We start from the raw sequence: 27,178 nt of genomic DNA on the forward strand, positions 1-27,178 counted from the left end.
TAACAATTATAGTACACTTCCATCAGAACCATAGGTGTAGAGATAGAAGGAAATTTTGAGTCATATTTTAACTTCCTAACCAAGGTACAGATCCCTTCCAAAACAGTCATTCAACTCATCTCTATTGAGCATCAATTATGAGCAAGATTTTTTTGGATGGCAAAATAAGAGATTAAAAAAAAATACTTTGGGGATGTTCATGGCCTGTTAGGTGGAAGAAAACATCCTTGTCCACTGGCTGCCTAGACTGACACTTTAACTGGTGCCAGGATCTCACCACAGTACAAGGAAACCCACTGTCGCAGTGGGTAGCTTGACAATTGAGATGGTGTGTGCTAAACTGAGTTTTGCACCGACTGAGCCTGGTTTTGTCCTCTACAATATACCTACTCCATCTTTAGCCTAGTTTTCCGAAGACTTTGAGAGGACTTTTCCATGCCTTGTGTGGTTTCTTCTCCCTTCATGCAGCAAGCTCACTTCACCTTTATTTTCACTACCCTTTACTGCCCTTAGGGATTTTAAAAATTCATGTCAATTGAATGAGCTTAACTGTTAAATATTCAATATTGCACTTAAAGCAGCATTGTCAAATTAGGACATTCGGAAAACATGATTTATAGCATTCAATTGGATTCAGTTTGGGGTTATCTCTTTGTAATTAGACTAGCACTGACTAACAACAGATGTTGGGGTGGGGAGAAAGGACGGAACACTTTACGCTTGCCAACACTGTGTGTGTATTTGAGGGGAGGGAGCAAGATAAAGTTTTTGTAATGAAACACACGTGCTCTAAGACAATGACTGAACTTGATGTTTTGAAGTACTGAAATGTAGTAGTTTAAAAGTCACAGGATTGATTAGGTCATGTTTTAGGAATGATGCTACAATCTAAATATCTTGTTGGTGAGAAATAACTCTGCTATCTTGAATGAATAAAACAAGGGACTGACTCAAATATGTAAATGTTCTTCTAGTGGTTATACATTTGGCAAGCTGTAGCTAACAGACCCAGGATAATTTAATTTCGGGAGACTTTAATTGGGCTCCAGAATAGCCCCTCCAATCCCACGTCCATGCAAGAACACAAAGCCAAGGGGTACACTAAAAAAGAGACTGTTTTATTGTGACATTTATGACATGGACCCCTTGTTGACAGGAATGACCGAGGGTAATCTTGGCATATTGCACAGGTGTGACGAAGGATGCACTGGTGATCCTCTGGTTGCTCAGGCTGTTTCCTGGTCCTCCTAGACCTCCATGCACGTGTGGGCCAGTCACAGAAATTTCATTACCACTTGGTGTATACATTTAACAAGTCTTTGGTCTTAATAAGCACCATTACAAACCCTCACATTAAGGGCATTATTATTCTAGTTTATAAATGTTTCAATGATAAAAAATAGCACGATTACAGTATACACACACTTAATTTACATGTAATGTATTATACTCATAACTGAGATAAGCTACTGAACTAACTTTGGTTGATTGAAATTAATGAAGTATTTGAACTGAATACTTGGAATTTGGTTTCTAAGTTGTGTAAATATTACAGTGCATTTATAAATCTAGTTTGAGAATTTACTAGCACCAAATAGATAGTATAAATGGCCAACCTAATACTTGTATTTGGAGAAGCAAAGTTTTACAATTTGAAAAAAACAGAACAATCCATCCATTGAAAGCACATTCCTGTACGTCTGCTGGAAAGATGGTACGTCAGCATGGATGGCCAACCCCCAATGGAAATACACGTCCCAGTTTTCAAGAATCAACACATATGACAAAGTAGCTTAGCTACATACATGAGAAGCCTGAGAAAGTGGTTGTTTTGAACTAGGGTAGTCACCTGTACCTTGCTTTTGTAATACAAGAATAGTGCTTATTTATAGAAATTTACGTGGTGAAAGACTGTACCTATAATATGAAGATTCTGATTGGGGTGGGGGGAATTCAGTTCTACCTATCTATCTTTGTTTTTTAATTATTTGGTCTCTGGATGGTGAATTAATGAAGCAAAATCTGAATTTTCATCTTCAGATTGTCACCCAGTTCACCACTGAGGTAGTCTTTGTCATATTTATCTTCTAGCTGATTAAGTTCTTTCTTTTTATAAAGTGGAGTACTACTGATTTGTAATGAATAGGTTCCAGCCACTGGCTTCTTCTTTGTGAAGTGGAGGTAGCTGATCCCTTCCTTTTGGTTAATTTTAAAGAAGCCGTTTTCATTTCCAGATTCAATCAAGTATCTGTTGTGATTCGTCAGAGTCGTAAGGGCCGGAAGGAGCTCTAGGATTCGGACCTTGTTACTGATGTGGGAAATATTGAAAGCAAACATGGCTGTCTTCTCAACATCCCAACTCGCAAGACTCACATTGGCTTCTATCTCAGGCTGATCCTGGGAAGACAGATGGCAGTATGTTAAAAGGTAAATATGCCACTTACTAAAGAGCACGTGCCTCAAATCTCCCACCAACACAACTTTCTTCTCATGCTGCATCTACTATATTGAAATGCACATTCATAAAATACTATGTAAACCACAAATGTGTTAAACAGGCACATATTTATAATATTAAAAAATAAACTGTCAAGAAGAAAGTCAAGTTGAAATTCCCTGTATTTGGAGTTTTTCTAATGCAGTGGGTCTCCGACTGTGGTCCTGGGACCGGCAGCATCTGTATCATCTTGGAATTTGTCAGAAATGCAAGTTCTTGATGGCATCTGAGACCTACTGAATCAGAAACCCTGAGGGTGTCTCCCAGAAATCTATTGTAGCAATCCTTCCAGATGATTCAGATGCACACTCAAGTTTGAGAACCACTATTGTAATAAATTATTTTCTTTCCAAGGACTTATCTCATTTTCCAGACCACAGGGGAGGGGTTACAGCACTGATGCTAAGAAAGAACCAGTTTATTTCAATTTTGTTCACTGACGTAAAACTATCCCCACCGAAGGACACACCTAGGAACCTACTTCCTGACTCTGATGATCTGCTAATATTCAATGCTTTTCACCTGGCTTCTTGCTTGCCTCTCTGGGACCACATGTGCTGGATTCTCCGGGCCTGCAGCCAGAGGTGTGGGTGAATATCTGTGCATTTCTGAGTTGACTGAAAGGCTGCAGCAGCCGTAGGCAGAGAAAACCAGGCTGCTTGAGCTCCATGTTGTTTTTGTCTAGAATCCAAGCTCCCTCACACTCCACATGGCTCTCTTCAGTAGAGGAGCCTCTAGCTTTCAGAACTTGGCATCCCTGTGGAGGGAGCACTATGTCACTTTGCTGTTCTGCCCACTTGCTGTCCTGGATCTCAGACCTTGTCCTTTCAGCAGACGTTGGGTGGGTGTTTGACTTTCTTTTTGGCGAGACGGAGGAAATGAGCAAGTATGTGAAAACCTTCGAATGGCCACTCCCTAAAGGCAGCAAGAAACTCAGAAAGCCCCACAGATTCTTGTAAAATGCAGCCCAGAGCTCGGGGAATGTCTGGATTTTCTCCCCAGGGAGCTTTTTCACACTTTGGAGCATCCTCGGAGGAAACCACAGGAATCTGGAAGGCCCTTCTGCAATAGGAGACATCAGGAGAAAACCCCTTCTGATTTACCTCGATGTTGGAAGCATCTGTTTCGTTCGTGCTTCTCCGCTTCCGGCCCCGTTTGGGGTAGCCGTTGATCTTACACTCGTAACAAGCCTCTGGGGAGAGTGAATTGTCATCCATTTCACTGCTGGCAGGTGGCTCTGGGTTTCCTCGGCCCATGCCCATCCCGGAAACACAGTGCCTGCGGTTAAAGGGGAACAGAGACATTTTTCATTAGAACAGAGAGATGAAGGAGGGTGGTGCAAGAGTTCCGGTGAAGCCTGGACCCTGCCTAGTGACATTCAGCCCTTGAGGTTTTGTCCACTGGATGATCGGCTGGTTCTGAGAAGCACACGGAAGCCATCTGTGTCTGGCCTGGAATTCCCAGTTCCCTGAGTTGACTGATTCTTTCTGCTATCTCTCAAGGCCCTGTTTTGCATATTTATTTTCCCCTTCATCTCCCAAACCTATGGTGGCAGGCGTTTTGCTGTATTGCTGGGAGGGAGATGTGGAGTGGAAATAAGAAAAGGGGATGAGGGAGACCATATGACTTGGGAGGGTAAATCAAAATGCCTTCTTTTTGCAAAACAGGCTCCATAGGAGAAAGAAAGGAAAGAGACATCACTGTTCAGTTCCTTGCCCTCTTCCTGCTCAATTGATAACCACTATTGCCACCCCCACCACCATCGCCAGCCTTCATCACTCCAGCTTCTGAGCCATCTCTCTTATTATGGGACCCCTCACTTTGGCAAAAGTTCCAGGTGATACCCGAGGTTGATTTAGAAATAAACTGAAGATATGCAATGTATAAAATACATGTATCAGAGCTTGTCCAACTGTGGGAAATTGTTTCAAGTCATTCAAAACCACTAGGTCCACTGGCTCTGACTCATGTGAGGCTGGATAAACAAACCCATGCCCAAGAGAGAACTAGTTCAGCTGTTTTTCTTTGCCTTTCAGTTTTTAAAGCCAAGTTTCGGAGGGAGGCTTTGCATGTTTCACAAGTACCTTGTTTTGTTATTCTGCTTACTATTTCATAGGCCACTTGGAATGTATTTACTAGGCTCCTCTTTCAAAATGTGTTGAAATAGCTGAATGATCCTAAAAGAATCTTTATTTTGGGGTAGGGTTCACTCCAGTGATTCACAGAGGAACCCAACTGTTATAAATGGGTGGACTTCTACCATGGGTCATAACGTAGACTAAATAGCATTTAGCTCTTTCTATGTTGACCTAGTCTTTAGAACTCGTTTTCCTTTATGCCCTTAAGATTCAAAATATAATTCAAAATATTATGCTAATACTTTTTGTATTTTGCAGCTTCTTTTTTCTGTTATCCTGACAGAGCCCAACACATTTTCCTTTTGCATTCCTTATCTTGCACCATGAAATGCATAGAAACAATAAAATGGATGAAATGATAAATGCTCATCCTGTGTGTACATTCACACAATGATTAAATTATTGGAGGGCAAACCCCAAATCTGCAGGCTTTGGTTCCTTTCTCAGAACGCCTTTCCAGTATTTTCATATCCCTGGAACAGCACTTACAAGAAGTGTGACTATAAAGTCCTGCTGGCCAGAAGCCAGTGTGGAGTGTCACAATTTTTGCTGGGAAAATGGTTCTGGCATTAGACCTACAAAGAATGAGTCTACTGAGAGCCAGACATAAACATCTGGGAATTTGAGTCCTATTGCTGGCATTCTGTGTGCTTCCCATGAAACATTCTTTTACCTTCTCCACGCCCCAGAATGAATCACTTGATATTTGTGTGTCAAGAAATCAAAGACTGCAAAATTAATTTGATATATACATATATATGTGTGTGTTGTGGAACATGGAACTGTGGGAGGGGGTCTGTATACGTGTGTATGTATATTTAATGTCTGTGTGTTCCTAATTAAAAAATTAAAATTTGACATCCTTCAAAGGATAGCCAAAACTAGATGGACAACCAAGTCCAGAGTAATTCAGCAGGGAAAAAGACCTAAACTTTGAAAACTTAACATTAAACTTTTAAATCAGTGAGTAAAATAAAAGTGTATCTTCCCTGCCCCTACTTTCACATGTTATTGATGGGGTGAAGTATTCTACCCGGAAAATACCATCATTATTTTAACTCTTCTATTTAATGCTCTTTTGGTGACTTTTAGAATATCCCCCCTTTCTCCTTTGGTAACCATGGTTTGTTTTCTATGTCTGTGAGTCTACTTCTGGTTTGTAAATAGAATTTGTGGGTTTTTTTATATTCCATATATAATCTTTTGGTGATTTTTAATGTAAGTTTAAGTCTGAAATGTAAAATACCTTTTGCGGGGTCCTTTACAGTTTTTAAAATGTATCTTTTTGTTTTATCCTAACAGGAGCTAGATGAGAAGGCACTTGAAGTCAAGACCGAACCCTGCTTGCCCCAGGACAAGGTCGCATCAGCAATGTGCAGCGTGGGCCAGTTCTGTCATGGGCTGTGGTCCCTCCATTTCCTGAGAAATGAGTCTCTTTCCAACAAGATGTGACAATCAAGAGAATGAGACAGACAGGCCATACAGTGAGGTATTTTCAATGGAGTATCATCATTTTCTTTGACACTTTATGAACTTCTACAAATCTAGACGTCTCCTTTCAAATAAAATAACCTAAAACCTTTGCAGAGCTAACTGGAGTTAACTCCAGGATCATAAAAGGTATGGTTCTCCTCTAGTAGAACAAGTCATTTTGAGTTAAATATACTTAATTATGTTATAAATGAGCCAGCCTCCAACCATGACGACCAACAGCAGTGCTTACCCTTGGCCTATTCGGAGGTAGCCAGGTGGACAGCCGCACAGGTAGCCGCCCTCAGTGTTGGAGCAGCCGTAACTGCAGGGGGCCTGCGAAGAGCCGCATTCATTGATGTCTTGACACCCACCACTGAACTGTTCGTACTGGAAGCCAGCAGGACACATGCACTTGTAGCTCCCCAGGGTGTTGTGACAGGAGGCTCCTCCACAGATGTGAGCACTGAGACATTCATTTTCATCTGCAGGGAAAACCAGGAGACACCGCATTTGTGATACCGGCCAGAGGTTTCTATGGAGGAGTGTGGGCTGGGCCACTTGCTGCCAGCCAGCTGGCCTTCACCTAGGCTCTCATGAAAGTAAGGCAGGCAGAGGTAACTGGGGTGGGCAAAGGAACAGGAGGAGAAGATGTGGCCTTCTGCCACGTGGTGAGCAAATGTGGTCACTGAGGTCAAGTGCACCAGGCCGAGTGCATTAGAGGATGGCATTCTGAGGACCAGCAGACGCCAGTCCTCATTAGAAGCCAGCACTAGTATGTTCTGCTCCACGGGAGCATCCCGTGAAGAATGTGGGGATGGTTCATGGCTGAGGATCAGGGTTCAGGGTGGGAGGGCAGGAATCAGGCAGTTCTCTGTGCCTCCGCTTCACAAGTGCCTGGCAGTGAGATGACGATCTCCACGGCAGAGATGGACCCTGTTCCTGGAGGCTGCCTTCCCAGTCCTCCTTTCTCAGGATGAGCAGACAAGGGCGGACATCCTGCAGGAAGGGTCCGCCCTACTTGGACTTCCGTTTCAAAAACCCATAAAAAACCCCAGGTGCTTGCCCTGGGGATGAACGGTGCCTTCTGCTATGTTTGCTCCCATCTCTGAACTGGCCCCCTTATCCAAACCAGCCTCCTGCCTGTGGTGTCTGGTCTGTGTCTAAAGCTAAGTAAGGCTGGAAGAGATGGAGTGCAGACTTCACGGGCAGTAACTAGGGGAAACCCCTGAGAGACACATGCGGCAGAACCTGCTACCCACAGCGGCCGGCCAAGTCTGGTGGTAATAAGTAGGAAAAAGAAATCTAACTTTACCAAAGCAACTCAAAGGGAAAAAGCTCACGTTTCTCATTATTCATGATTTACACTTTTTTGAAATCTACAACACACTTTTTAGACCTTCCTTTGTGGGGCAGGATGGAAGTTTGCTGCTAAGACACTTAATCGCTACAGCTGATTTTCAGGCACATACTCGTCTGCATGTATATTGACTTTCTCTTCACTTGGCAAATACTTCCAAGGGAAGGGAGGAGGAGAAAGGCAACTGTAATTATAATTTAAATTAATTATAAAATAACACTTATAAGATGCCTACTGTGTGATAGGTAGGATACTAGGTACTTCACTCCATTTACTTAACCTGCCTAACAATCACTGAAGCAGTGTAATCCGCTTTCCAGATGAAGAAAGTGAGGCTTGGAAGCCCCTCCAAGACCTCCCAGCAGTGGCAGCAGGGCAGAGGTGCACGACCAGGTCCGTCAGACTGTGTAAGTCACACGCCTCCCTTCGTACCACCACATCTCTCAAGAGAGCTGCCCACGTTTAAACTGGTACTTCCTTTTTCTTTTAATTAGTTTTACCTTATTTTCTTAGGTTATTTTTTTGTTTTTAAATAGAAGTATAGTCAGTTTACAAAGTTAAATCAATTTCTGGTGTACAAGATAATATTTCAGTCATACATATACATACAGATATTCATTTTCATATTCTTTTTCATTATAGGTTACTGTAAGATATTGAATATAGTTCCCTGTGCTGTACTGTATAAACTTGTTGTTTATCTATTTTATGTATAGTAGTTAGTATCTGAAAATCTCAAATTCCCAATTTATCCCTTCCCACCCTCTTCCCATCCTGGTAACCATGTTGGTTCACTGTTTGTGAGTCTCTTTCTGCTTTGTAAGTAAGCTCATTTGTGTCTTTTATTTAGATTCCACATATGAGTGATAACATATGGTACTTTTCTTTCTGGATTACTTCACTTAGAATGATGATCTCCATGTCCATCTCCATGTCCATCCATGTTGCTGCAAATGGCATGGTTTTATTCTTTTTTATAGCTGAGTAGTATTCCACTATATAAATATACCACAATTTCTTTATCCAGTCATCTGTTGATGGACATTTAGTTTGCTTCCATGTTTTGGCTATTGTAAGTAGTGCTGCTGTGAATGTCAGGGTGCATGTATCTTTTCAAATTAGAATTCCCTCTGGATATATGCTCAGGAGTGGGATTACTGGATCATATGGTAAGTCTATTTTTAGTTTTTTTTATTGAGGTATAGTCAGTTTACAATGTTGTGTCAATTTCTGGTGCACAGCACAATGCTTCAGTCATACATGAATATACATATATCCACCCTCCTACTCCCCTTCACCATGAGCTACCACAAGGTATTGAATACATTATCCCTGTGCTATACAGTATAAACTTGTTTATGTCTTTTACACATACCAGTCAGTATCTGCAAATCTCAATCTCCCAGTTTACCTCTTCCCACCCTCTTTCCCCCTGGCAACCACAAGTCTATATTCTCCGTGAGTCACTTTCTGTTCTTTATATAAGTTCATTTGTCTTTTTTTTTTTAGATTCCACATATGAATGATGTCATATGGTATTTGTCTTTCTCTTTGTGGCTTACTTCACTTAGAATGACATTTTCCAGGGACATCCATGTTGCTGCAAATGGAATTATTTTATCTTTTTTTTATGGCTGAGTAGTATTCCATTGTATAAATATACCACATCTTTATCCAGTCATCTGTTGATGGACATTTAGGTTGTTTCCACATCTTGGCTATTGTAAATTGTGCTGCTATGAACTTTGGGGTGCAGGTATCTTTTTAAGTAGGGTTCCTTCTGGATATATGCCCAGGAGTAGGATTGCTGGGTCATATGGTAAGTCTACTTTTAGTCTTTTGAGTAATCTCCATACTGTTTTCCACAATGGCTGCATCAGACTGCATTCCACCAACAGTGTAGGAGGGTTTCCTTGTCTCCACAGCCTCTCCAGCATTTGTCATTTGTGGGCTTTTGAATGACGGCCATTCTGACTGGTGTGAGGTGATACCTCCTTGTAGTTTTGATTTGCATTTCTCTGGCATTTAGTGATATTGAGCATTTTTTTCATGTGCCTGTTGTTCATTTGTATGTCTTCACTGGAGAATTGCTTATTTAGGTCTTCTGCCCATTTTTGGATTGGGTTGTTTGTTTTTTCCTTAAGTCATATGAGCTGTTTATATATTCTGGAAATCAAGCCCTTGTCAGCATCATCTTTTGCAAATATTTTCTCCCATTCCATAGGCTGTCGTTTTGTTTTGCTTACTTTTAATTTTTTAATGAAGGTTAAAGGTAGGTTCATTTTTAAAGAATAATTGTTTCTAAGGAAATATGTTTTTTTAAATTGGGAAAACAGGTGGGCAGAAATGGTAAAGGCAGGGCAATTCATACTGCCTTCCATCCTTCCTTCCTCTCTTCCTCTCCCTTCCTTCCTCACCACCCTCCTTCTTTTCTATGCTGGGTTACAGAGAGGAGGAGTAAATAGCCATTAAGAAAGTCATTGGTTAGGCTGCCTGCTATGGCTCAGTGCCTAGCTATGCATCTGTTTGAGATTCTTTATACCCAAGGACTCTCAAGTACCCACTTAAGGTCACTTAGGTTCTAGGATTCCTAAAACAAAACACTTCAATGTACCATTGTCTGTTCTTTCCCCCTTATTGTAAGTTAGAGATGAGCTGTGTGATAGAGACCCACAGAGACCATGGACATCCAAGAATGAATGAAGAACCAAGGGTGTTTACACTGGTGATGGGAATATCCCTGGGATGGATGTCTTCTTGCCCCTCTCATGTCCACCTCCAGACATCTCACCTTCTCTCAGCCCTATGAGGCTGATATGAATGGAGCATTGACAGGCTCCTCTCCTGTGGTCTGTGCTTTCAGTTGGGCTCAGCCGTCTGTTACCTGCTGGGACTCTGACTGATAAAACCTCTAAGGCACAGGTATATGTGGAGAATATCTGTCAATAGAGAGATTAGATTTATTCTGTTTTGTTCCAAGGGGCAAAAATGGGACCAATGGTTAGGAGTTGGAGGGAGAAAAATCCATTCTTTATTGAAAAGACATTTCTAAGAATTAAAGTTTTTTATGCATAGATTAGGCTATCTTGGGAGAAGGTGAGTGCCCTTTCGGGTGGTATTCAAGTCAAACTTAGATGAGCAGAGAGGTTGCAGAGGGACTGATATGTTAGAAAAGAGTCAGACTAGCTCATTGCTAAGGTTCTTCTTAACTTGGAATGCTTATCTGTGTTATTATAAAAATCTACTCCAGTCAAGAACTCTCCCTCTCCCCTTTTCACATTCTTTTCTATTTCACTTTTTTTTATCCTCTCTGAGAATCTAATAAAGTTTAAATTAAACTTACTTACATGAGTTGGAGAGGTGAGGTGGAGTGGAGCACAGATTAAGATAAGAAATTGGCAAACGTTCAATGTTTACAGTTTGAAAACAGTCACCCTCTCTATCAGTGTACAAACACCACGATTTGTCTAACACGTTTTGCACTTTACCTGACCTTTTCCATCCTGTGTGTGCACCCTGGAGCAAATGGCTCTACAAGGAATTTTTCTACTCTACAAAATCTTTGTTTTATTTTTACAGTTGTTACTTAAATTTTCATTAAAGGAGACAATTCTAATTTGAATGAAATAGCATTAGAGTCTCTGAAAGACACTCCTTAAAAGTAGATTGAAACCTACCTCTCTGTCCTCTAAAATCAAAAGTTCCAGCATCAGGCTGGCAGAGTGTGTTAGCTGTGGCGTTAAGGGAGAACCACGTGGAGAACTCCAAAATGTAGATTGGGCTTTCTTCTCCTAATTTTCTCTAGGTCAAAATGGGTCAGTTCCAACTTCAACCTGCAAGTTTGCAATCTTATAGAAAGCAATGAAATCAGAGGCTCCTTACCCTAAACCCACCCATCTTCTAAGAATGAACTTCTGGCTGCTTAAGAGCAAGGATCTAGGGATGGCTAGTCCAAGAGATTGGCTCTGTGTGACTCTGGGGAAGCCATTCTGGCCCAAGGCAGTCCTCATTCTGGATAACTATAATTCCTACAAATTCCCAAGAATTATGAGGCCACTTTGGACTGGTATCTTCTGGTCATCAAAATCTCTAAACCTCATCCCACTTCTTTTTTTAATTAAGGGATAGGTGATTTACAACATTGTGTTAATTTCAAGTGTACAGCAAAGTGATTCAGTGACATATTTCAGATTGCTAATAGCCCATAATGGAAAACAGATACTGAATATAGTTCCTTACTATACAGCAAGTCCTTGTTGCTTATCTGTTTTCTGTATAGTAGTTTGTATCTGTTAATCCCATATTCCTAATTTACCCCCACCCCCTTGCCTTTTGGTAAGTTACATATTTGTTTTCCGTGTCTGTGAGTCTGTTTTTGTTTTGTATATAGATTCATTTGTATTATTTTTTAGATTCCACGTGTAAATGATATATAATATTTGTCTGACTTAGTATGATAATCTCCATGTTACTGCAAATGACAATATTTCTATGGCTGCATAATATTGCTGGTGTCTCTGTATGTATATGTGTGTGTATATATATAAGTGTGTGTGTGTGTGTGTCACATCTTAAAGCAATAGTCTGTTAATGGCACTTTGGGTATTTCCATGTCTTGGCTATTGTAAATAGTGCTGCTGTGAACACTAGGGTACATGGATTTTTTCATCTTTGGGGGATATATGCCCAGGAATGGGATTGCTGGATCATATGGTAACTCTGTATTTAGATTTTTAAGGAAACTCCATACTGTTTTCCATAGTGGTTGCACCAGTCTACAGTCTCACCAACAATGTATGAGGGTTCCTTTTCTCCACACCCTTCCCAGCATTTATTATTTGTGAACTTTTTGATGATAGCCATTCTGACAGGTATGAAGTGACACCTAATTGTGGGTTTTGGACTTGCATGTCTCTAATAATTAGTGATGTTGAGCATCTTTTCATGTACCTGTTTGCCATCTGTCTGTCTTTGGAGAAACTTAAGTCTTCTGTCCATTTTTTGATTAGGTTTTTTTTTTGATAGTGAGTTGTATGAGCTGTTCTTATATTTTGGGTATTGACCACTTCTTGATCACATCTTTTGCAAATATGTTCTCCCAGTCCGTAGATTGTCTTTTCATTTTGTTGATGGATTCCTTTGCTGTGATAAAGCTTTTAGGTTTGATTAGGTCCCATTTGTTTATTTTTGCTTCTATTTCTTTTGCCTTGGGAGACTGACCTAATAAAACATTGCTACGGTTTATGTCCAAGAATGTTTTACCTATGTTCTCTTGGAGTTTCATGGTGTCATGTCTTACATTTAGGTCTTTAAACCATTTTGAGTTTATTTTTGTATATGCATGACAGTGTGTTCTAATTTCATTGATTTACATGCAGCTGTCCAGCTCTCCCAACACCATTTGTTGAAGAGACTGTCTTCTCGCCATTGTATATCCTTGCCTCTTTTGTTGAAGATTAACTGACTGTAGGTGTGTGGGTGTATTTCTGGGCTTTCTATTCTGTTTCATTGATCCGTATGTCTTGTGCCAATACCACGTGGTTTTGATTACTATAGCTTTGTAATATCGTCTGAAGTCTGAGAGTTGTCTCCAGCTTTGTTCTTTTTCCTGAGTATTGCTTTAGAAATTCTGGGTCTTTTGTGATTTCATATAAATTTTAGGATTATTTGTTCTTAGTTCTGTGAAAAATGTTATGGGTATTTTGATAGAGATCACATTAAATCTATAGGTTGCTTTGGGTAGTAGGGACATTTTAACAATATTAATTCTTCCAATCCAAGAGCATGGAATGTCTTTCCATTTCTTTGAATCATCTTGAATTTCCTTTATCAATGTTTTATAGTTTTCAGCATATAGGTGGCTCACCTCCTTGGTTAAATTTATTCCTAAGTATTTTTTTGATGCACTTTTTATTTTTTGATGCACATGATTTTTTATGTTCTCTTTCTGATATTTCATTGTTAGTGTAAAGAAATGCAACAGATTTCTGTATATTAATCTTGTATCCTGCTACCTTGCTGTATTCATTTATTCTAACAGTTTTTGTGTAGCGTCTTTAGGAGTCACTGTATAGAGTATCATGTCACCTGCAAACAGTGACAGTTTTACCTCTTCCTTTCCAATTTGGATACCTTTTCTTTCTTTTTTTGTCTGATTGCTGGGGCGAGGACTTCCAATACTATGTTGAATAGAAGTGGTGAGAGTGGGCATCCTTGTCTTGTTTCTGAATTTAATGGGAAGGCTTTCAACTTTTCATTGCTGAGTATTATGTTGGTTATGGGTTTGTCATAAATGGCTTTTATTATGTTGAGATACTTCCCTCTATACCCACTTTGGTGAGTTTTCATCATGAATGGATGTTGAATTTTATCAAATGCTTTTTCTGTGTCTATTGAGATGATCACGTGGTGTTTGTCATTCCTTTTGTTATGTGGTGTATCACAGTGATTGATTTGTGTATGTCAAACCACGCTTATATCCCTGGAATGACTCCAACTCAGTTGTGGTGTTTGATCCTTTTTATGTATTGTTGGATTTAGTTTGCTAATGTTTTGTTGAGGATTTTTGCATCTATATTAATCAAAAATATTTGCCTGTGATTTTATTTTCTTGCAATGTTTTTGTCAAGTTTTGGTATGAGGGTGATGGTGGCTTCATAGAATGAATTTGGTAGTGTTCCCTCTAGTCTTTTGGAAGAATTTGAGAAGGATCAGTATAAGTTCTTTGTGTGTTTGGTAGAATTCCCCAGTGAAACCACCTAGTCCTGGACTTTTTTTGGCAGGGAGTTTTTGTTGTTGTTGTTGTTGTTGTTACAGATTCTATTTCACTTCTAGTAATCAGTCTGTTCAAATGATCTGTTTCTTCTTGACCCAATTTTGGCAGGCTGTGTGTTTCTAGAGCTTGTCCATTTCTTCTAGGTCCAATTTGTTGGCATATAACTTCATAGTATTCTTGTGATTGTTTTTTGTATTTCTGTGGTATCAATAGTTATTTCTCCTCTTTCATTTCTTACTTTGTTTATTTGGTCATCAGTTTTTTCTTCTTGGTGAGCCTGGCTAGAGGTTTGTTGATTTTGTTTATCAAAAAACTAGCTCTCAGTTTCTGGGGGTAAGGCATAGCTCAAGTGGTAGAGTGCATGCTTGGCATGCACAAGGCCCTAGGTTCAATCCCCAGCACCTCCTCTAAAAAAAAAAAAAAATGAACTTAATCACCTCCTTCCCCCAAATTGAAAAAAAAAAAAAAATTAGCTCTCGGTTTTATTGATTTTTTTCTATTTTGATTTCTGTTTCCTCTCTGATCTTTATTTTTTCCTTCTGCTGACTTTCGGTTTTATTTATTTATTTTTTTAGGTGGTAGATTAGGTTGAGATTTTTCTTATTTCTTAAGGGAGTCCTTTATTGGTGTGAACTTCCCTCTTAAAACTTCTTTTGCTGCATCCCGTACATTTTATAAGGTTGTGTTTTCATTGTTGTTTGTCTCAAGGTATTTTCTGATTCCTTTGATTTCATCTTTGATCCATTGGTCTTTTTTAGTAGCATGTTATTTAGTTTCCATGTGTTCATTCTTTCCCCATTTTCCTTTCTGTGGTTGATTTCCAGTTTCATACCTCTGTGACCAGAAAAGATGCTTGAAATAATTTCTATACTCTTAAATTTTTTGAGGCTTATTTTATGACCTAGTATATGGTCTATCCTAGAGAATGTTCCATGTTCACTTGAAAAGAATGTATTCTGGGGTGGCTTTTTTGGGGGGTGGGATGTAGTGTCCTGTAGATATCAATTAAGTCCACCTGGTCTATTGTGTCATTTAGGAACTCTGTTGCCTTACTGACTTTCTGTCTGCAAGATCTGTCCACTGATGTCAGCTAGGTGTTAGTCTCCTATTATATTCCTGTCAATTTCTCCCTTTACGTCTGTTAGTATTTGTTTTATATATTTAGGTGCTCCTATTTTGGATGCATATATGTTAACAAGTATAATATCCTCTTCATGTATTAATCCTTTTAGTCACTATATAATGTCCTTCTTTGTCTTTCTTTATGGATTTTGTTTTAAAGTTTATTTTGTCTAATATGAATATTGCTAACCCAAGTATTGTTTTTTTGTCATTTCCATTTGCATGAAATACCTTTTTTCATCTTTTCACTTTCAATCTGTATGTCTTTTTCCCTGAAGTGAGTCTCTTATAGGCAGCATATTGTTTAAGATCTTGTTTTTGATCCAGTCAGCTACTCTGTCTTTGGATGAGAGGATTTAGTCCATTGACATTGATAGGTATGAACTTACTTCCATTTAAAGCCTTGTTTTCCAGTAGATTTTGTAGTTCTTTTTTTAACTTAAGTATAGCCAGTTAAAATGTGTCAATTTCTGGTGTACAGCACAATGTTGGGGTCACATGCATATACATACGTATATTTGTTACCATGTTCTTTTTCATTAAAGATTATAAGATATTGAATATAGTTCCCTGTGCTATAGAGAAGAAATTTGTTTTTTTAATCTACTTATACACATACAGTAGCTAACATTCACAAATCCCAAATTCCCAATTTTATCTCTTCCCACCCTTTCTCCTAGTAACCATAAGATTGTTTACTATGTTTGAGAGTCTGTTTCTGTTTTGTAGATGAGTTCATTAGTGTCCTTTTTTCTTTTTTTTTTTAAGAAATTCCACATATGAGTGATACCATATGGTGCCTCTCTCTTTCTGGCTTATTTCACTTAGAATGACGATCTCTAGGTCCATCCATGTTGCTGCAAATGGCATGATTTTATTCTTTTTTATGGCCAAGTGGTATTTCATTGTGTAAATATACCACAGCTTCTTTATCCAGTCATCTGCCAATGGACATTTAGGTTGTCCATGGCGTGGCTATTATAAATAGTGCTGTTATGAACATTGGGGTGGATGTATCTTTTTGAATTAGAGTTCCCTCCAGATAATATGCCTAAGAGTGGGATTGCTGGATCATACGGTAAATCTATCTTTAGTTTTCTGAGTAATCTCCATACTATTTTCCATAATGGCTACACTAAACTACATTCCCACCAGTAGTGTAGGAGGGTTCTCTTCTCCACAGCCTCTCCAGCATTTATTGTTCATGGACTTTTGAATGATGGCCATTCTGACTGTTGTGAGGTGATACCTCACTGTAGTTTTGCATTTCTCTGATAATTATTGATATTGAGCATTTTTTCACATACCTATTGGTCATTTGTATGTCTTCATTGGAGAATTGCTTATTTAGATCTTCTGCTCATTTTTGGATTGGGTTGTTTTTTGTTATTAAGTTCTATGAACTATTTACATATTCTGGAAATTAAACCTTTGTCAGTCACATCATTTGCAAATATTTTCTCCCATTCCATAGGTTGTTTTGTTTTGCTTATGGTTTCTTTTGCCCTGCAAAAGCCTATGGTTTAGTTAGTTTGTTAATTTTTAACAGATTTGTTAATTGTTTGCTTTTATATCTATTGTCTGAGTAGACTGCACAAGGAGAACATTGCTAAGATTTATGTCAGAGAATGTTTTGCCTATGTTTTCTTCTACGGTTTATCATGTCTTACATATTTAAGTCTTTAAGCCACTTTGAGTATATTTGTGTGTATGCTATGAGGCAGTGTTCTAACTTCACTGATTTACATGCTGCTGTCCAGTTTTCCCAACACCACTTGCTGCAGAGACTGTCTTTTCTCCATTGTATGTTCTTGCCTCCTTTGTTGAAGATTAATTGACTATAGGTCTGTGGGTTTATTTCTAGGCTCTCTGTTCTGTTCTATTGATCCATATGTCTGTTTCTGTGCCAATACCATGCTGTTTGATTACTGTAGCTCTGTAGTATTGTGTGAAGTCTGGGAGGGTTATTACTACAGCTTTGTTCTTTTCAATACTGCCTTGGCAATTCTGGGTCTTTTGTGATTCCATATAAATTTTAGGAGTATTTGTTTTAGTTCTGTGAAAAATGTCCTGGGTAATTTGATAGATATGGCATTACATCTGTAGATTGTCTTGGGCTATATGGCCATTTTAACAATGTTGGTTATTTCAATGCAAGAGCATGGGATATCTTTCCATTTAAGTCATCTTTAATTTCTTTAATCAATATTTTGTAGTTCTCCATGTATAAGTCTTACCTCCTTGGTCAGATTTATTCCTAAGTATTTTTTTGTTTTGGATGTGATTTTAAAAGGAATTGTTTCTTTACTTTCTTTTCCTGCTATTTCATTGTCACTGTAAAGAAATGCAACTGATTTCTGTATGTTAATCTTGTATCCTGCTACCTTGCCAAATTCTTTTACCAGCTCTAGTAGTTTTTGTTTGGAGGTTTTCGGGTTTATAGTATCATGTCATCCACATAATAGTGACAATAAAAGTGTAGTTCTTCTTAATTCATTTGTTCTTTTTGTTTTCCTTTTGTGGTTTGATGGTTTCCTTTTGTATTATGCTTGAGTTCCTTTCTTCTTGGTCTTTGTGAATCAATTGTATGTTTTTGATTTGTGGTTACCCTGGTTTTCAAGTATATTGACCCACAATAGTATCTACTTACTTTAAAATGGTAGTCACGTAAGTGCAAACACATTCTAAAAGATCTACATTGTTTTGCTCCCCTCCCCCAACATTGTCATGAACATTACATCTTTATGTTTATTCTTTTGCTGTTAATTGTAGTTATAATCACTTTTATAAAATGTTTTTATTTTTTTTAAATCTATGAACTGGCTTATTTAAGTGATCTTCAATTATTTTATGTATTTGCCTTTTGTATTGTGACTTTTCCCTTTCCTAAAGATTCTTGCTTTTCTATTTAGAGAAGACCCTTCAATATTTCTTTTAGGGTAGGTTAAAATTGCTATACTCTTAGTTTTTGCTTGTTTGAGAAATTATTTCTCTCTCTTCTATTCTAAATGATAATCTTGCTGGGTAGAGTATCCTATGTTGCAGGTTATTCCCTTTTAGGACTATATTATGCCACTCCCTTTTGGCCTGCAAAGTTTCTGCATAGATATTGCCTGATAGCCTTATGAAGGTTTCCTTGTAACTGACTCTTTTTAACTTTTGCCATTTTAATTGTAATATATCTCAGTGTAAGTCTGTTTGGGTTCATCTTGTTTGGGACACTCTGTGCTTCCCGCACCTGGATATTGGTTTCCTTCCTTAGGTTTGGGAAGTTTTCAGCCATAATCTCTTCAAATATGTTTTCAATCCCCTTCTCTCGAAACTCCTATTCTGCATAGGATGGAATGCTTCATATTATTCCATAGCTCTCATATGTTGCTTTCATTTTTTTTCATTTGTCTTACTGTCTGCTTTTCCAATTGGGCGATTTCCATCATTCTACCTTCTATATCACTTATTCTTCCTTCTGTTATTTAGTCTGCTATTCATTTCTTCTAGAGTGGCTTTTAGCTTAGTAATTGAGTTTTCTAATTTCTAATTGAGTTTTCTAATTTTGACTGCTTCTTCTTTATAGTTTGTAGTTTTTTTTTTTTTTTTTTACAGTGACCTGCAGTTATATCAGTAATCTCTAATTCCTTTAGCAGTTTTATTACCTCCTTTTTGAACTTGGGGTCTAATAAACTAGTGAGGTCTGTCTCACTTGTTCCTTCAAGAGGTTTCTCATTCTTTTAATTGGAAGTAGTTTCTCTGTTTTTTCACTTTACTTAACTTTCTCTGTCTCTACAAATTTAGGAGAAGCATTTATCTACTGTGGTCTTGAAGGTCTACTTTGGGAGCATCCCTGTGTAGACTGCAAGTCCAGTATTTTTGGTGCAGGGGCCAGCCGTGTCTTTCCTCAGCGTGCTGGTCCTTATCCTCTTGATAGGGGGTGTGACTGTTGTTGTGGTGTCCAGAGCCTGTATGGTATATTGGGTGGGGTCTCCTCTTTGTTCTGTGGCTGTCACAGCCTTGTCTGGGATGGGATCTGCTCCCAAGCTGTTGAGTCCAGCAGCCCTGAGGGTCAGATTTGATAAGGCTCTGTTGCTCTTGAGTGCATGCTCTGTTCCAAAGGAGGTGACTGCTGGAGCAAGTGAGGCCTGTGCGGTCACAGCGAACCTGCATCACCTGTGCAGGTGTCCATGGTTCAGCCCAGAAGCAGAACAAGGTTGCGTCTCCTTCTCCATTGTTTGTACCAGTCCTAGTGCTCGGCTGTGCTGTGGACTGGGCGTCAGGGCACTGTGGCTACAGGAATCAAGGTGGTTGTGTTGCTGCCTAGGACTTGGGCTGCCTCTGTGGCGGTCCTCTCCCATGGCCTGTTTGCCCCAGATCCAGCCCCAAGCGGGAACCGTGAAAGGAAGGGCTGTGTATTCCTCCCAAGGGCCGTCTGCTGGAGTTGCGTTTCTGTGGCGCCACCCGGTGTGCACTGACGGTCTGTCTCAGCCAGACCTGTCCCCACTGGACCCGACCCCACCTTGCGAGAGCTGACAATGAGCTCTGAGGTGCAGCCTGGACTACACCACCAGACCTCTGGGCTGTCTCCATGCAGCTAGACAGTCCTCTCCCAGGGCCTGTCCTCCCCAAATTCAGCACCTGGCCACTGCCCATACTAGCAGCCCCACACACGCGCCTTCTGCACTGGTAAGTACAGCGAGGTGGCAGCTGCCAGTGCCTGTCTCTCCCTGCCCTGGCTGCTGGCAAGCCAGCACAGGCACATTCCTCATTAGCAGAGTCCAGGCCCCTGCAGCCCCTCCACCTGTCCCAGCAGTCCTACCAGCGGGCAAGGGGCCTTCCCTCCTTCACAGACCCCTACCAGGGGTGCTGGTCCCATCCTTCGTCCTGATGCTTTTTCCCCCATCCTACCCAGTTACGTGGAGATCTTTCTTGCAGCTTTGGTTGAAGAGGAGGTCTTCTGCCCGTTTCCAGTTGGTTTTCTGTAAGAATTGCTCCACGTGTAGATGTATTTTGGATGTATCTGTGGGCGGAGGTGAGCGCCACATCGTCCTATTCCACCACCTTGATCCTCTTCTCTTCCCACTTCTTTAATCGGCTTGTTCCTCTACACATCCCAGCCAGGAGTGACCTTGGTGGGGCCACAGCAGGATCTCCAGGCAATGAGGGCATGACCGTCTCTACTATCTCTGGACTGAGTTTAGAAAGAGGAGGGCAAGGCCCAGCAGTGGTAGACCTCACATCTTTCACCCTTCCTCCACAGCTCCAGTTTCACTCAAGGCGCCTACATAATAAGGGGCAGACAGGCTCATATGCTGGGTGTTGAATCAACAAAGCTCACTCTGGAAATTCTGTGAACAGTTCTGTCAGAAACGGGTAATTAAAATCCGTTCTTATTAAAAACCAGACAGCGAGGCCTGAGCTCAAGCACTGGGGTTATCTTAGCCCATCTTACCTCTGCAAACCTGTGCTGTGTAAAGAATCAAACCAGAGGAGAGGGACACACTTCTGATAAATGAGCACGCACCAAAACTGTCTTCACTGGGAGTAAAGTCAAGCATCGCAATGTGGAGCCGCCACCCAGGAGGCAGTCCCTTCGCTGTTGCTCAGGAGGGTTCTATGGCCAAGAGTTTGGCAACCAGGACACACCCCCGGCGCGCCAAGCTCGCGGTGCTCCTTGCTTGCGGAATGAAAATGCAAACGAACGTGACGCTAGAAAGGCAGACCTAAATCACGAAGTTAAGGGCCTTGGGTTCCAGTTCCGGTCATGTCACCGCAGAACTGGTGAGGACAGACTGCTTTTCACTCCCTGGGCTTCCAGGCCTGCATCAGTAAAACACAGGGCTTGAGCTAGACGGACTGGGGTCCCTCTAAACTCGCAAAGTTGGCATTCTCGGATGTGCATTAAAGAGTTATTTTCCAGAAATCGACACAACATTGTAAACTGACTAAACTTCAATACAAAACATTTTTTAGTTGTTTTCCCACGACACTGTGGAATCAAAAATGACTATTTCGATTTAATGAGAGAGCCTGTGGGAGTCCCTTAATTTTCAAAAGAATGTAGCAATCCTGCAAAATCTTGGCTGTGTTTGCTGCTTGCACTCTGCCCCAAAGATGTATAGCGCTGAATGGACCCACCTCTGCAAACTCAGGCCAAGAGTTGGTCATAATCGCCTCTGGCTGGCTGAGAGTTTTCAGTCAGAAGCAGGATTTTGTTGGCCTGCTAAGGTAAAGAGAACTCCGGTGTGGGCTGATGACTAGCAATGAAGCAGAAGAGAAAGGGGACAGTGGGAGTCAAGGAATTCTGGGGGGGGTTCATTTCAAATGCCCTCAAACAACCCTTTATCATTATTTTTTCTTAGTTTGCTATTTTGCAAGGACTATGAGTTCCCTCTGGTCTCAACCAGGTCGGGACAATTTAAATGAGTATTTGTTGCTTCAAAGGCAAGTTTAAAGTTTTCAGAAAGAAAGGGGTACTTTGACTGGTAGGAGCCGACAATTCATCTTGTTAACAAGGGAAAACTACTTGCCAACACACTGGTTCCACTGGTAGTGCTGGAGGTAGCCCTGGGGGCAGCTGCACCTGTAGCCCCCGATGATGTTCTGGCAGCCGTGCTGGCAGCGATGGTTTCCTTCACACTCGTCCACGTCTGGGAAAGGAGGCAGAGTCACCTTTAAGTCACATCAGCGCTTGCCTTCTCTGAAGCAACATGCACATGCATGCTAAAGTGAAAGGCAAGTTTAGTAAGAACTCTGACCCCTAAAAACTTACTCTACCACCCCAAATTTTAAGCATATCTCTTCTGGAGCGTTTGGTAAGTCCACAAAGAAAAATGATGAAGACGTTAATGCACAGTGCGAGCACACTCCCTGGGCTGGCTGTGCGAATTATCTGTATTTCCTTATCTGTGCCAGGATTAGAAACTGAAACGTCAATATAAAAACAAGATCCCCCAAAATATAATTGAAACCTCGAATTACATATTAGCAGAAGAGTCACATTCTTCATATTTTTAATCTACCTTGAGTGAATCCTTTTAAGACTCTGGCTCCAATGACTGGAAAACTAAATTCAGGAATCTAGTTATTTTTCTTGACTGGGTCATTCTTTATGAAGCAGGGAAAGCATGTGTTATGGACATGACTGAACATGAGACAAAAGGTGCATCTCTAAGCTATGGGACCAGTGCAAACAGACAAAACACTTCCCATCCTCAGTTCTGATGCCCCACAGAGGAGGCTGGTGAGGTGCTGACAGCCACTGAGGCCACCTCCACGAGGACCAACCAGCTGGATCAAGCTGAGGGCTCTACCCACCTTCACAGCTGGCACCAGTCTGATCAAGTGAGAACCCCCGCTGGCATTCACAGGTGAAGCTCCCAGGAGTATTCTGGCAAATGCCCTTAGCCCCACACAGGTTGATGTCAGTGGTGCATTCGTTATTATCTGTAAGAAGCAGTGGGGAAAGGAGAGAGTTCAACTTCCCTGCAGCTCTCTTTGTGTTGTTTAAAAGGAAGAGAGAAGGGTGATTTGCTCAGAAAAGGCCAGACACAGCCAATAACTTTTCATATACATGGATGCACATACACACAGACATGTATTCACATTTTTTTGAGGTTACTCTTATTCCAACAGCAGAAGCACTCAATCCCTTGGAGGAACAGCTACACTCCATTTGGGGTCTCCCCCTCCCACTTACCAATGCAGGCAGTGTGGTGCTGGGTAAATCCAGGAGGACATTTACATGTGAAGCTGCCAATGGTGTTAACACACAGGAACTGGCAGTTGTGCTGCTTAGTTGCACACTCGTCGAGATCTGTAAGAAAATGCAAGACGGGCTGTTGGAATTGAGCTGACATCCTGGGACCTAGAAGCTGCCCTAGGAAGCAGCTCTCAGTTTTCATTTCTATGTCTTAAATGACCCTGGCCAGCACAGAGCCACAGCAAATGGCTAGGAGGAACCCAGGAGATAAGGGCCTGAAAGATAAAAATGTGGTTTCAGTCTAGACCAAAAATGCAGTTCTTTAGGGGAATCCAAGGAAAACCCAATTCCCTTCAGTTATAAGAATGCAGAAATTTCAAATAAATTATAAATTACAAAATGAAACAAGGATCCTTAAAATTTTCTAGAGCATTGAAAAGATCTATTCAAGCTGGAATATAAAAAGAAATGTTGAGGCTGGAAATGAAATTTCTTTGCTTGGTTCTTTTCTGTTAGTTGTTTTTAATCTTCTCAAATGAGGTGGTTAACCAGATCAAACCAAACCGAACTGATGTCTTTGTTTAGAGATTCTCCTTCAGATAAAACAAAATTGAGCAATCAGGAAGGAAACAAAGGAAAGAAAAAACTCACTCTGATAAGCTAATAGCATTTTTTAAAAACTGTCTACAGTATTTATGCAATGTTATTTTCCACTTCTCAATAAAATCCTCCACTTTGACCAGGCCTCCGTCCTTACTGCTGGAACTTGTAGGCTCATTCTCAACTCCATTGCTATTTAAAATGGTTTTACATCAAGAGAGACAAAGTGTGTTCCAGCTTTTAGTTGACTTTTAATTAAAACTGTGTGTGTGTGAATGCAGGAACCTGCCTACCTTTCTCCCTGCCTGGCTGTCTGCCATCTGGCCTGCCTCCCTCCCTCCCTCCCTTTCTTGGGATCTTCTATCACTGCATGCAGAGCTGTGCTTGGAGCTGCAGCTCTAGTTCCTGGCTAGAGTAATGTCTGGGGTGGCCCTAAACTGAGAGAACTGCCCGTATTTCTCTCAGTGCTGACATCTCTCAAAACTGAGCCAATCCTGTGCTCTATCCACAGCTGGAGAGTTGCTGTGTCTGCTTGTCTGGTTTCTGCATTATTGACACCTGTATGTCTCCTGCCAGCAGGTGGCTTCCCCTCTCTATGACCCAAGGGGCCTCGCTGAAGTCTACCTGCAAACAGGTAAGGGGGACAACTCAGTGGTTTCTTACAGTGCTGTTTTATCATTACGCTACATTAAGAACAGCAACACCAGCTGTTTGCACCTCCAAGAATATCTCTTCTCCCTTTTCTCTCCTCTTATTTGGAGCCTACCCATCTCTCATGGGGCTGCTCCCACACTTTCCCAGGACTATCCTTCTAGCCTCTTTTAGTTTCAATAGTATATATATCTACACCACTCATTTTGATACTTAGTCACATATGCCAGGTAGGAAGGAGAATTTAGACCTTACGAGAAAAATAAGAGAAAGGGACTTATATTGGAAGTAGATCTGCAAAAATCATACAGCTGCGTTTCGTATTCCTAAAACCATAAAAAGAGCATTAGAGATGCTTTTTGATACATTGTGAGAGAACATAATTACTACTGTACATTTTGTTCTCATTTTTCATCTCTTAATTGCTAGACATTTTTAGGATTTTCTATCCCCATGTTAGAAAAATGCTATGGATTTGTTTTGCTTGTTATAGATAATATACACAACTGAGATAGCTCCCCCTAGCATTTGGTTCTTCATTTACGCAAGTAAGTTTGTGGCTCTGAGTTGTAGCCTTCCGCTGCCCAGAGCTGACTGTGATGTACAGTAAGTTCTCTGCTTAAGACTAAAACTCATTTAAGATAGAATTTTTTGAGTAAGTCTCTGAACTTCTTCTCCCCAAATTATAGAATTACATACAATTTGTGCTGCACCGGAAAATTTTCAGCACTGTCCATGTGTTATACTGTGTTACCTCTAAACTCTCCCCCTTACAGCAGACACAGGAATGGGGTGGAGGGCCCTGCTTCTCTCCACCCTCCTCTTCCTCTCCGTCCTACCATTTAACTTCCTTACTGCCCTTTTTCTCCTTCCTGGCAGAACACACTCCTTCTCCAAATCCCTCATTTTTCAAATTATCCTTCAGTATGACTCCCTTGTACTAGTCACTCAATGCGTAAAGTTCTTATTGCTGGGGAAGATTTTACAGGAGTAAATTTACACCAATATAATTTTGCAAAGGATAACTTCTGGTTGGTGAGGAATATTCATGTAGAGTTTTGGTGTTTAACTTTTTGTGATATTTATGTCTCAAGCTGCTGGGGGACAGGACTGGACCTATTTCGTGGGACAGATACCTAGACAAAGGGTTTACTTAATTAGGCACGATGTTCTCTGGGATGATGGCACTGATTAATCTAAAGACCTCTGCTCTATAGTCATTGAATAGACTGAATACATTAATGCCATAAATAGAAAGGAGATAGTCATTTAGGGATTTGATCCACCTGGGCCTTGGAGAGCTGGCCCTGCTGTCGCAGAGACCCTCATGCACAGTCCTCATGGATGCCCAGGGGTCAGGATGGCTGCTGTCACTGGTCTTCTGCCATCTCCCTGGCCTCAGCCTCTCTCCATCCAGCACAGGAGGTGGGTGGCAGGGAGACCCCAGGGAAGCACTTTTGGCCTGTGGATCCCTCAAAGGCACAAGGAATGCAACGACATGCCCACGAGGCAGATGAGTGGATGAAGGTAAATTCTACTTTACCTTTGCAGCTCCTTCCATCCTCCTGCAGAATGTAGCCTTTGGGGCATGAACACTGGTAGCTCCCTTCCGTGTTTTTGCAGATAAAATTGCAGGGCTTGGGGGCCTGGTTGCACTCGTTCAGATCTATGATCAAAGAGATACAGTGTGACTGCCCATTTAAAAAAAAAAAAAAGCCTAAATGCTCAATCCCACGGGGTCTAGCAAAGAATCTCAGTTTTGAGGAAAGAAAAAGTAAACTCTATGTAGTCTTTGATCATTGCTTTACATTTCCCTATGAAATTATACAGGCTTTTTAGACTTTTAATTTGAGGATTTTTTTTTTTTTTTTTTTTTTTGCTGTAATGTACAATTGTCCCTCAGGAATAACCCTGAGCATCAGAAACAGAGCACTTACCTACACAGGCCGTTCCAGTTATATCTGGAGTATAGCCCGTTTTACAGATGCAGTGATAGGATCCTCTGTCATTGACACATTCTCCATTTCGGCAAACATCATGAATAACCTTGCACTCATCAATATCTGTAATTTAATAAATAGAAAATAAAATCAGAAAGACATAAAATGAACAACATTAATATGTAGGGGTCACTTCACTACAAATACCAGTGAACTGTGTGACTATATTATGGACCTAAGAAACAAACGGATGACAGCATAAAGTTCGTATCTAATGGTAACTATATTGAAAGGCACATGAATAACTTTACTAGACTCTAATGAGACTAGGGGAAAACTTAAAAAATCATTGCTCTTCTGAATTGTTTTTCTCCTCTGGATCCACAGAACAACCATCTCATCTAGACGTATTTAGGTTCTTGCTCCCTGCTGACATCTCAAAAATGAATCATAGCAGTAGATTCTTTTGATAAGGAAATCCCCTTTCTTCTAAGATATATGTCCAAAATAAGAAGGAAAGTTTTCCTTCTATCCTTTTGTTGTGTTTAAAGTTAATCATGAAAAATAACAAATTGCATAACATTGGGGAATTGGAGCCAAACTTCCCTCCTGTGGTGAGGGAGGCACCAGTGGATCACTGCGCTGCTAGGGCTCACAGCTCCAACCACAGGGAGAAAGATTTGGTCAATATGAATCGTTGAGCGTGAAAGCCACTGTCCGCCACATCTTGACCCGTCTATCGCCTTACTGCTTGGTGGGGTGCCAATACCAAGTGAGTTTTTGTAGCCTCTGATTATCAAGTAACCATTTTATATCAACAGCTCTTACTTTTCCTGATCTTTTAAAGTATCCTCATTGGTCTCAAGAAATAAGCCTTTCCACCATCTCATTTTGGCATCCTCCAAAGGCTCATAGATTGCTTTTGGTCACTC

The 27,178-nt window shown here is 40.7% G+C and overlaps 1 protein-coding gene across 1 annotated transcript in view; it reads right to left on the minus strand.

Annotated features, from left to right (window-relative positions):
• Positions 1-1,097: 1,097 nt before the first annotated feature.
• The window catches only part of FBN1 (fibrillin 1), a 239,417-nt gene continuing 213,336 nt past the window's right edge, over positions 1,098-27,178 (minus strand). The window contains exons 58-65 of the mRNA XM_074366079.1: positions 26,244-26,369; positions 25,850-25,972; positions 23,053-23,169; positions 22,671-22,799; positions 21,884-22,003; positions 6,359-6,590; positions 3,601-3,775; positions 1,098-2,397 (exon numbers count right to left, since the gene is read on the minus strand). Of these exons, the coding sequence (XP_074222180.1) occupies positions 2,008-2,397; positions 3,601-3,775; positions 6,359-6,590; positions 21,884-22,003; positions 22,671-22,799; positions 23,053-23,169; positions 25,850-25,972; positions 26,244-26,369 (1,412 nt within the window). The 3' untranslated portion in view covers positions 1,098-2,007. The remainder of the gene's footprint in view (positions 2,398-3,600; positions 3,776-6,358; positions 6,591-21,883; positions 22,004-22,670; positions 22,800-23,052; positions 23,170-25,849; positions 25,973-26,243; positions 26,370-27,178) is intronic.

The sequence above is a fragment of the Camelus bactrianus genome, chromosome 6 (genome assembly GCF_048773025.1).
Source record: "Camelus bactrianus isolate YW-2024 breed Bactrian camel chromosome 6, ASM4877302v1, whole genome shotgun sequence".
NCBI lineage: Eukaryota > Metazoa > Chordata > Mammalia > Artiodactyla > Camelidae > Camelus > Camelus bactrianus.